General features: G+C 32.7%; 1 protein-coding gene across 1 annotated transcript in view; it reads left to right on the forward strand.

Annotated features, from left to right (window-relative positions):
- Positions 1 to 6,898, forward strand: part of LOC119667648 — an 8,899-nt gene extending 2,001 nt beyond the window's left edge. Inside the window, exons 2-6 of the mRNA XM_038076955.1 lie at positions 357 to 2,806; positions 2,872 to 3,070; positions 5,464 to 5,638; positions 5,698 to 5,817; positions 5,885 to 6,898. Of these exons, the coding sequence (XP_037932883.1) occupies positions 357 to 2,806; positions 2,872 to 3,070; positions 5,464 to 5,638; positions 5,698 to 5,817; positions 5,885 to 6,071 (3,131 nt within the window). The 3' untranslated portion in view covers positions 6,072 to 6,898. The remainder of the gene's footprint in view (positions 1 to 356; positions 2,807 to 2,871; positions 3,071 to 5,463; positions 5,639 to 5,697; positions 5,818 to 5,884) is intronic.
- The last annotated feature ends 4,695 nt before the right edge of the window (positions 6,899 to 11,593 follow it).

Raw genomic sequence — 11,593 nt, forward strand, 5'->3', positions numbered from 1 at the left:
ATTTACTTTATTCTTAAAACTTTTCAAGATTGCAGCAACTAATAAATAAAATAGCGAATAGAAAGTTTGCAAACAACTTCAGTGGCGAATCAACACTTTTGCCTTTTGTTATTTGCATACTGCAGTAAAGCAAACGCGGTTAAGGACTACAAGGAGCGATGGAATGTAATTACTTTAATTTGTCGCAAGTCCTTTTTGCGCTTATTCTATTTCACAATACGCCGCTAAGCATTCTGGCGTGAAATGAACCTCTTAAATCAATTTCACACTTCAGCTTCAGGCTTAACCACTTAATTTAAATTTTATGTAAAATAAAATCTAATTATCTTACTTTCTCAAATCGATATTACTTTCAGATTCATCTGCACCAAAATCATCAGATGATGAAGACGATAACCATTCCATAAAAGTTCCTGAACTTAATTCACCTGATAGCATATCGGATGATCTAGTACGCCCATTGCCACCACAATCGCACCGTAGTCCACGCAAACTAGCTGTTGCACCTACTGAAACTAGTAAACGTAATCCGTCGCCATATTATTATTCCGATTTATTGAAGTCGAAAGAAACTGCGTCTAGTGTCACTGACAAAGAAACTAAAAACAAAAGTCGGCAATCTACTGTTTCTGAACCACCGCAATTAACACAACCGCCTGTTAATATTGGTGTTTATCGTAAGAGTACCAGTCTCGACGTACCCGAACGCGAAGAACGTGCCGAAGAAGACGACGAATTCGAAGAAACCGAACCAACAAACAGTACCATATTAGCTGCTAACGACACTCCAAAACGTTATTCCTTCACTGAAGACGGTGTTCATATTATACGCTGCGAGTCTCCCTCAACATCTACATCAGAAGAATCGGACTGCAGTGAGTGTCAGAAGCGTCGTGAGTGGCATGCTAAAGCCTTAGCATTAGTACGTAAAACTTGTAACGTACAACCATTAAATACCGCCGTTAACACTAGTGGTGCTTCCATTGATTGTAATCACGATAACGAAAACTCTAATTGTGTGCCATTTGAGGAAGATTTATTGTCCATGCCGCCACATAGACTGCTAGGACCTGCAGTATGTGCATGCGTTGCACCCACTATTGGCGATGATATAGATGATTATTTTCGACCACGTAGTATTTTTTATGTACATCCACAAGGCGTGCATGAATGTGAAGACTGCTCACCGGACAATAAACAATTGAGTACAGCAAACTCTCACAGTGTTCTCGATAATCAATCCGATAACTGTTTAAACGAAGACGACGACGAGATGTCAGGTCGCACTCGTCAAATTTATGAAACTGCTTTTGATTGCAAAATAGCTAAGTCGGATGATGATTTAGACGAAGTCGATCGTATAACTAATCACTCAGTACTCATACAATTAAATAATGGCAATAATTTACCAACAAAAGAAATGCGCACAACAAAATCATCGCACAGTAAAAGTCGTCTAGAAGGTAAACGTTTAAAAAACTCAAAAAACCAAGCTCTACAAGAACAAGCTACTAATTCCGGCAACGGTAGCAGCAGTGGTTCACCACTAACCGTAACCTGTGTAACTACTAACAATTCTTGTACAGCTGATAAGAACAATATCGCCGGACTTTCTAATGATTTGGCCAATGCTCATATACATGAGCAAAATGTGGATCAACAAAACAATACAACCACTACATGCACATCCTCATCGCAACTGCCAATGCGTGGTTATACACCATCGCCACCATCAACAGCACCGCTGCCTATAAAATTTCCGGGAAAGCATGATCGATTTTTTATGAATAGCATTAAGAGTGCACCAAATCTACCATCTTCCAATCCAGCCCATCCCAGATTACGCGATTTACGTCTTCCAATACAAACAACACTACGTCAACAACATGCTCTGGGCTCTTCAATCGGCACCAGTAATGAGAACAGCCTTACAGATAGCGCTTATGTGAATCCACCATCAAGCACATCACATCATTTACATCTTCAATCGACAAGCAACTCCAGAACTCGTGACAGGCCACGTTCATTTGTGCTCGAGTCTGGACGAGTGCTGGAGTTACGTAAAAGCCACGCTTCCCACCACCACCATGTAGGAAATGGCGGTCGCAGGCAGCATAATTACTCCTCGACCGAAAGCATTGCCACATCGAGTAGTGGTGGCAGCATGGAATCGTTGCGTTCGAGCACCAGCGAAGGCAATCGCAGTACTTCCAGCTCAGAGTCAAGGCACTCAACATCGTTGAGTTCACATAGCTCTGAATCTGGCAGCTCGAGCGTCGCATTCCCATTACGAGCGCCAGTTGTCATTCATTCCAAATTGCATATCCTAAGTCCGATTTCAGACAAATCATCACAAGAGCCGGCATCAGAACTATCAGAACAGAATAAAACACAAAACACAACGCCTGAAGATGCAGTCCAGCAGCAACAACAACAGCAACTACAACAACAACAACAATCACATGTATTAGCAGCAAATGTGGATATGGCACGCACTATACCACAATTACAAATTGATGCACTCAAGAAGAGAAGAGCACCAGCAAATAAAACATTATTGCACTTAACTGATGAAATGCTTGGTTCGGATAGTGGCATCTCTTTGCACTCACGTGAGGATGGAAAATCTGCCATTGGTTTTCAAAAGTTCACGTTGCCAAAATTAAATTTTCCACCTTCCGATAAAACCAACGACAGTGGCATGAGCGCCGTCGGGGGAATGAGCAATAGTGTTGGGCTACCACAAGATTTACGTGATCTTCCATTCGATATGCCAAAGTTAAGACGCAGAAAAACATTACAGCAGGTGAGTAACACATAGATATTTATTTTCATTTAAAAATTCGTTTAATTTGTCTAATATATGTGCAGGATGCTTGCACTTCTGGTAGTGCAACTTCTGTGGATTTGGGTGATCTACCCTTTGACATGCCGAAGTTACGACGCCGACTACGTGCCAATCAAACGGAAATAAATAATCTCATGGTACACAGCACTGAATCGAGTGGCATATCTCAAGCATCGTCCAGCCATTCAATGCGTGATGACAACAAAGCCGCCATGAAGTTAGGTAAGTGCACATTTTATATCCATTAAAACACACTGCAGCTTACGGAAGCTCATTTTCGGAATAAACTGTCCGCAAATGCATTCATGTCCATCAATTTAAACTATAACCGTTCTGGGTTGTGATATAAAGCAGTATACTATGTGAAGGGTAAAGAAAATTATTTTTGTGAAAACAAGCTAAATCAACATAAAATCAGTTTTTGCACGAAAAGCCATTGCAACCGCAAGCTGAATACAATAAGCAACCCCACACCCAGACTGTCGTCCAAACGATTTTTGCTGTTGCAGTGAAAAGTTATAGAATATTGGAACGCACACAAAACCATAAATTAAACATTCTAACAATGGTCAAAGCTCGGGCATTCGAAACTTTTTAATTAACCCCAAACCATGGAATTGCTGCTCCGCACAATATGCCTATGATAAGAATTTGCGAACTATGGATACGAGTACGAGGGAATGTTTGAACTCTGCCAAACAGAGCTACGCATATGTTACTTGTCGCATTCGCATTTATTGAACGAATTAGGCACAAATGTTATTGATGATTAATGGATGTGTAAGCTCAAGTCAACAAAGGGATTAACTAGACAACAGTTTATGAATTCATTTAAGGGATAGAGATGAAGTGTTGATATTGAGAAAGTTTCCAAATTCTGTCACAGTAGCAAAGAAAACAACAACAGTAAATGATTTTGTTATATTAGAAAACTCATAAAAATTTATTGGATTTTTATAAATTTAATTATTTGGAAGTTTAGTTTTGTTTTTAATAGTTTTGTAAACATTTCTATTCTTAGTGATGTTATCTCTTTACATAACCCTAATTTAAGTCCTTGGCATAACGAAGATACCAAGCAAAATTTTTTCTACGAATACACATATTATGTCTAGCAGTCTTGTTCAAGATTATTACTATTCCATGATTGTTTTACAGAAAAATATTAGATTTTGGAGTGGAGAACAAGAAAAATCAAAAACGAACACCTATTAAATTCTTCCTACATTTCCCACAATAATTCCTCTTGACATTCTTCTTTTAACGATGCTATTTTGCTGGTATGTTTTTCATAAGGCCTCAAAATGTGTGTCTTGATGATGAAACAATTTCAAATTAATATTCATAATAGCTTTTTATATATCCATATTAATCGTATATTAATCTCGTATATTCGTATATTAATATTATATTAATCCCATTCTATATCTGGTGTTATAAAATCCTTATGTGTAAATTAAGACTCCAAAGTGTCTCTTCGTAATAATTCGAAGAGTTTTAAATTTATGTGCCATTAAGAAATAAAAGGAACCTAACGAATGTGATGAGGGCACATAATTTTCCAAGAATCTAAAAAATTAATTAATAATACAAATTCTACTGCATCTGTTTGTACGTTTTGATATATGAAAGCAATTGAGATATAGTACTGCTCATACATCTCTGAGGTTTTCAAACTATTACTACTTCATTTTTCAAAGGTTTCCCCTTGAGTATCTGCCAAAAACGAATTTAAATATAGTTTTTATTACGGAACTTTGCATTCAGTACTCAGGGACTTAAAAACAAGCTGAACATCTGATAATCTATATATATTCCTATTCAATAATAGAATAATATCTTATCAATATATTTCATTCCTATAATAACAGGAAGGAATAATAGGAAGTGATCGCTTTCCTAATTGCGTTTACTTTCACCTGAAGTGATCAGGGTGACTATATTATATGTATTTATTCACTCCCTCCGAAAAAAACCCACTGCCTACACCGCAACCTATTTTTGAGCGATCAGTTTATATGGTTCAACCCTTGTCTAACAAAAGCTCTCCCGATAGCCATGTGTTGCTAAATGGAAAATCGATATCAAACTTCCTGTAGAAATTGAGAAAGACAGTGATGTAGTCAATATTATTTTGAGTAAGACCGTAAAAATTTAGAATGGAACTATAACCATAATTATTAACCTTCTACTCTTATAACTTCTGTTTACCTTCTGTCTCTTAAAATAGAGACACCAATTGTTATCTTATAAGATTATGCGGTATTAAGTGAACATTACCTGAAGTCTAACGCAATGGATTCAAAATTCAAAATTAATAATACCAAATACAAAATTCAGTTGTACTCTGCAGTGTTCAGATGATTTAAGATACAGATTTAAGCATCCAAACATTCAATTTTTCAATTAGACTCAATGTATCGCAAATTATATGCTGGAAACGCCAGGAATTGTCTATAATATGACTAAAGTTTTTACCTTAAAACTTTAATCATTCAATTTTCCATAACTTTGTGTAAAGGATTTATAAGTTTAAACAAAGCAAATCTTACTTATTTCTTGCTATCTTTATTTTCATTTAAATAATCTTAATATTTCTTTTATATTCCTTTCAGATAACGTCATCTTTCGTCAGAATCTCACATTAAATTTAAATGAACCACGTCAGGTGAATAAATTTGGCAGCTTGGACTTACGTGGCCTTTCCTCCACAAAGGAACTCAACCTAAACTTATCACAGTCAACAGCTGTAGATCTAATAGATGTATCAATACCACTCGAACGTCAAGGGTAATTCACAATGTTCATAATACGTTTTAGCAATAATTATCATTATTATATAAATTTAGTTGGTATCATGGAGCGATAACTCGCATCGAAGCTGAAACTACTTTGCGGCCTCTAAATGAAGGTAGCTTTCTGGTGCGTAATTGCGAATCAACCAAACAAGATTATTCGCTCTCACTAAAGTAAGTATCTAAATGTAATATAGAAAAAAATATTTTTAATGATTGAGTGTATCATATTCACTTTCAGAGGTGCTAAAGGCTTTATGCATATGCGAATTCAACGCAACGAAAATGGACAGTATATACTTGGTCAATTTAGTCGCCCTTTCGAGACAGTCCCCGACATGATAAGACACTTCTGCTTAAATCGCTTGCCAGTACGCGGTGCCGAACACATGTGCTTAATAGAACCAGTCATAGCGCAATTGCTTTAAAACAATATAAAACAATAAGACAAAAACTTAATTCTTACAACAGCAAAGCAAGACTATATTAATATTAGTAAAAAAAAGTAAGAAGCAAAAAAAAACAGTAGTGAACTTCCAGACAATATCACAACATATAACACAAATCTCTATTTAACCATTTATGAACATAATAAACTCATTATTGTAATCCTTAGCTATTATAAGCGAAATGCACTCTTATGATGGAATATCCTTAAAGTGCGCTCCTGCAGTTGTGCTGCAATTTAGTATTTAATTAATTTACAACAAAAAAAGAAAAAAAAACAAATGTTTATGCAATTCTAATTTCTTTTTAATTATACGCAAAGCAAAACTTAAAATACTAATTTAGTAAACTAATCTGACGATATATTATCATCCAACTCTACTGCTATGTTTACTATAATAATACTGAGGTATATGTTACGTACTCGTATCAAATACTCGTACATCATCGCATATATTTAAATTTCATATAAAGACACTAATTTAGACTTAAGCTTAAATATCATAAGATTTGTTGATTAATTTTACATAATTTTAACGAAAAAATTAAACCAAAAAATGCATTCGTAATACTTAAAATCGCTGCTCTAAGAGCTTAACACTTAATTACTTATGGAAAAATTATATTGAGGATCATTCATGTAGTTCTTCAATCAATTATAGTATATTTTATTTATGGTAACCATTGTAAAACATTTATTAGAGGACTATACTTATAACTGTACTTTAAGCTCTCCTAATACTCAATGACATTATATCTTGGCAATATGAAGGAAATACGACTGTCAATTTTAAGCAAAATTAACAAAATTAGTTGAAAAATATTTCATGATGTATATGCCGTCTTGGCGAAGAAAATATTTTGATTTAATGAAAGAAAATATTGTAAAAATCTTATAATTTGTTGATTATATAGAGCCGATATCTCAATCTGTCTATATGAAATGGAATGTTGTCTTGAAGAAAAAATGTTTCGAAAGACAAGAATAAAATAATCTCTTTATTTCATAGATTTATGGAGCCGTAAAGAACTGGAGTGCTCTATCTATGTCCATCCCTCCTTTCTTCTGGCTTTTCTTCAATCTTTTCCTCTCTCTTTCCCCTCAACCTTTCCCTCCCTCACTCTTCTTCTCTCCCTACATACTTTTCAATTTACATTCATGTATCAATTACGAGCGTCCAGAAAGCTTAAAGTCTTCCTTCTTAGATAAGAGGAGCCTGTCTTAAGAAAAGGAGTGCTCTATCTATGTCCATCCCTCCTTTCTTCTGGCTTTTCTTCAACCTTTTCCTCTCTCTTTCCCCTCAACCTTTCCCTCCCTCTCTCTTCTTCTCTCCCTACATACTTTTCAATTTACATTCATGTATCAATTACGAGCGTCCAGAAAGCTTAAAGTCTTCCTTCTTAGATAAGAGGAGCCTGTCTTAAGAAAAGAATTTCAGATAAGATCATGTTATTCTTATAAGAAATTAAGAGTCTCAGATAAAATCAGGCTATTTAATTAAGAACTTAAGATCTCAAATAAGATCAGGCTGTTCTCTTAAGCAGCTTAATATCTAAGATAGGATCATGTTGCTCTCAGATAAGATGATGTTAATCTTAAAAGAAGTTTAGGGTCTCAAATAAGATTAAGTTGTTCTCTTAAGAAGTTCAGATCCTAAAAGAAGATCAAGTCGTTCTCTTATGATGTTTTGATTCTCAGATAAGATGAGATGGTTCTCTTAAGAAACTTAGGACTGTTTTCATAATAATAAAGTAATTACTATATTCAGCAAATAAGAACACTTAAATTTGCATAAATAATTCAAACTATTAGAACTAGAAGTTAGATTAGTCATATGTTTGGATTATATTAAAAAGTTGAAATATCGGAACCAGAATTGTACACTGAAATATCATTCTCTAATTTATTGAGAAGGTTTTTCGAACAGTGGTGAATTGTAACAACAAAATTTTATTATTTTTATTTAACTGATTTGACCATACAATTGTTTCGAGTATTGCCAAATACACATCATCAGTGGTCTTTTAAAATTTAATCTTATGTATAATTATTTGTAATAAAATAATTTTTTGAGTCTACAAGTACCAAGGGTTGGACTTATGTTCCGCCAAATTTCAGGGTACAGTTTCAGTATTAGAGTCAGAGTAAGTGTTAATTATATAGCTGACCCAAAGTTGTACTTGACTTGTATGTTTCAACCGAGAGTTTTGTTAATTTGCTGTCAATTATTGCTTAGTCTGATGAAGTGATAAACATAATCCAGTCAAGGCATAGATAAGGGTTATAAAGAAACCTCGCTGTTAATACAGAGTAAAGTGCTCAAATGCATTGACTCAATTAGCCTCAACATAATAATAATAAATAGATTTGAAAGATTTGAAAATAAATTTTTCATAAAATATATTTAGATAATTGCTATCAATAGTAAATTTAGGATACGACTAAATATTCGACACATTTTATATATGTTGTCTTGGAACTTATGTTCAAAGTAGTGTGAAGTTCCAGTAGCAATGTAACTAAACTGATGCTAATATATATTTTCCATTACCTGAGCACTATATAGCCACAATGTCTATGGATATTTCTAGAATGGGACATAGATTTTTCAAATTCAAATTTATCTAATCCAAGCCATACCTTCGCTCCTTAGTTCATCACATCAGATCAGTTAGGACTCTAACATTCAAAATCATCTAACATATGCCATAACTTCGCTTTTTAGGTTAACACCATTCTTGGGATTCATTCATTTATTTTAATAAAATATTGTTTTAGGCATACAGTTAAGAAGGATTTGGAGCATGAACTCTCATGGTTACGCCCATTACTATGTCTTATACAAACAATATAATTAAATTTTGTTTTTTATTCAGTTTAGAAATTGCGTGTCTTATCAAATAACATAATGATGCTTAATTTTCATTAGTTAATTAATTAATTTCTAAAATATTTCGCTTAAAGTCCTTGGAGAAGTCTTAGTCCCTGTTGAGCAATGGTTGCCAGATCGATTCGTATCATTTTCTAAGTGCAATATTAGTTAAGTTTATGTGCCAAAGAATCTGTTAAAGCTAATTTTTATATATTTAGTTTATGTGCAATATTATTTCCTTCTAAAGGTTGCCAAATTAATTACTAAAAAAAACTTTTTTAATTAATTCAATTTTTTTTAACTGAAAAAAATCGTAAATAATTTTTTCTATTTTCCATCGCTTTTCACAATATTTTTTTTTTTATTAAATCTACTTAAAAACAATGAAATATTTTTAATATAATAAATTAAAGGAAATAAAAAAGTTGCTGGTAGAAATAGTGATATTAGCTTATGTAAGCACCGTTTTCAGTTTTATAACAAATATAAAATAATAATAAAATATCATACGTATAAAATATAAAACAAAAGCATTTAGAAGAGTAAGAAAAATATTAAAAATTTTAATTAAAAAAAAACAAAGCAATTAATTTTTAAACAAAACCGTAATACGAACATTCAAAATGACAAACTATTTTATTTTTTACGATTAAAAACAAAACATTTGATACAAAATGAAAACTCGAAGGTTTTTATTTGAAATCCTTTTACATTTTTATAAAATCCTACTTTTATTGATAATTTAATTTCATACACGAAAGGAAATCGCTAATGTACGATGAAGTTTTAAAATTTTTTCTTTTATATATTTTAATACAAATTTTTCCGAAACAAATTTACTTTAATATCCCCGAAGAGAAATATTTTGTAAGTCTCTGCGAAAGAGATATCTATAAAATTATACATGAATATACTTATATGCATAAATACACTATTACAATTTAAAAGAAATCCAAAGTTGTATATTTAGTTTTAGAAATATATCTAGAAATAAAAATGCAATATAACCTAATTTAAGCTTTCGTTATTTATGTTAAAGGATGGCCTCAAAGTGAGATGGGAAATATATGTGTAGGCTTATGTACGAATGCAATAGCAATAGCGTGTACAATGCTTTCCAATATCAACATTCTGTTTGTATCTTTGACTGCTGTGATTTCTATCTTGATTTGTCATAATTATGGGTTTAAGTTTTTCAACAACTTATTCCTAACTCTCCTATATCGAGTTCAATATAGTTCAGCTTAGTTTTGGACGAACTTAGCTTCAACTATTGCCACAACATAGATTTCATCGGGTGCAATAACATGACCTACTACTCTTATGTTTTTTATTTATAGTTGTCAAATTGTTGTGGCACCCATACAATTATCCAAGTTCATGCTCATAATTTTTCTCGACCTTATATAGTATTAAGAATTTTTTTCAGGCTATTTCGAAGCTATGTGTGTTTAAATGTGATCTGCTTAAGATACAAGTCCTGAATGTAGATGTTAGATATATGAAGTATAGCATATCGGCTATTAAATTTGCCCATTTTTTTTAACAAAATTGAACTTTATTTATTAGGATCTACAGCAACACAAATATGCATTTTTTTTGACAATGGTTTCTTTATTGAGCAAATACCTTTCATCTGGAACATTTTTCTAAGCGAACATATAGCCACTGGGGGTCAAATCTGGTGAATAAGGTGGATATAGAAGAAGAAATTCAAAATGTATTTTGCGCAATTTCATTAGTATATCCAGCGACCTCAGAGAAGGTCTTGATTAAACAGCACTTTTTTCTTCATTTAAAGCCGTTTTTTGAGATATCGTCTTCCAGACATACCAATAACGTTTCGACTCCAGCGTGAAGTAGTAGTGGATCATTCATTGTCACATCTCGACGCTAAATATTGATTTTATTTCGCTTAAACACCTTCAAATGGGTATGTGGACCTATGATTGTCGACACATTGTTCTATTTAGTTAACTGGGAACGAACGCGGTATCCATTTCGAAAGCATGACTAAATTAATTATAAATTACTTTATAAAAAAAAATAACTTAAGTTTAAAAGAAGCTATTAAGGTTTAAATAATAATAATAATAATTTTAAATATTCTTTGTACTTATGGACTAATTTCTTTTCATTTTCCTCACTAGGCTCCTATATCCAACTATTTCAATTACTATTCATAAGATAAAGGAAAATGATTTGATATTAACGTTGTGGCAAAACTAATCTACAATATTAAAATAATGTTTCAATTTGCTTTGTATTTGCAAGAACTGTAATTTCTAAAATTCGAAAGAATAAGAAACCGTTAATGATAGTCAAAATCGATCCTCAAGTATTATTGAGAAGTGATCAGATGAGGGTTAAAAGCAAACTGAAAGAAGTTTTCATGCAATTGATACATAGTTAATTTGGAATAGCCATCAGATCACATTTAGATTCAACCGAATTAAAATAGTTTTTATGGATTAATTTAAATTTAACAATGATCTGTAAGCGTCTTCTGGCTTATGTCTTTGTTCAAAAATGTTTAGAGTTTGTCTATCTAGTTTGTCTAGATATATTTGTTTTTATAAAACAAATATGTATACAAAATCAAAGAAAGTTCTTAATAATTATGAAAATAA

Source organism: Teleopsis dalmanni, chromosome 1 (genome assembly GCF_002237135.1).
Source record: "Teleopsis dalmanni isolate 2A chromosome 1, ASM223713v2, whole genome shotgun sequence".
NCBI lineage: Eukaryota > Metazoa > Arthropoda > Insecta > Diptera > Diopsidae > Teleopsis > Teleopsis dalmanni.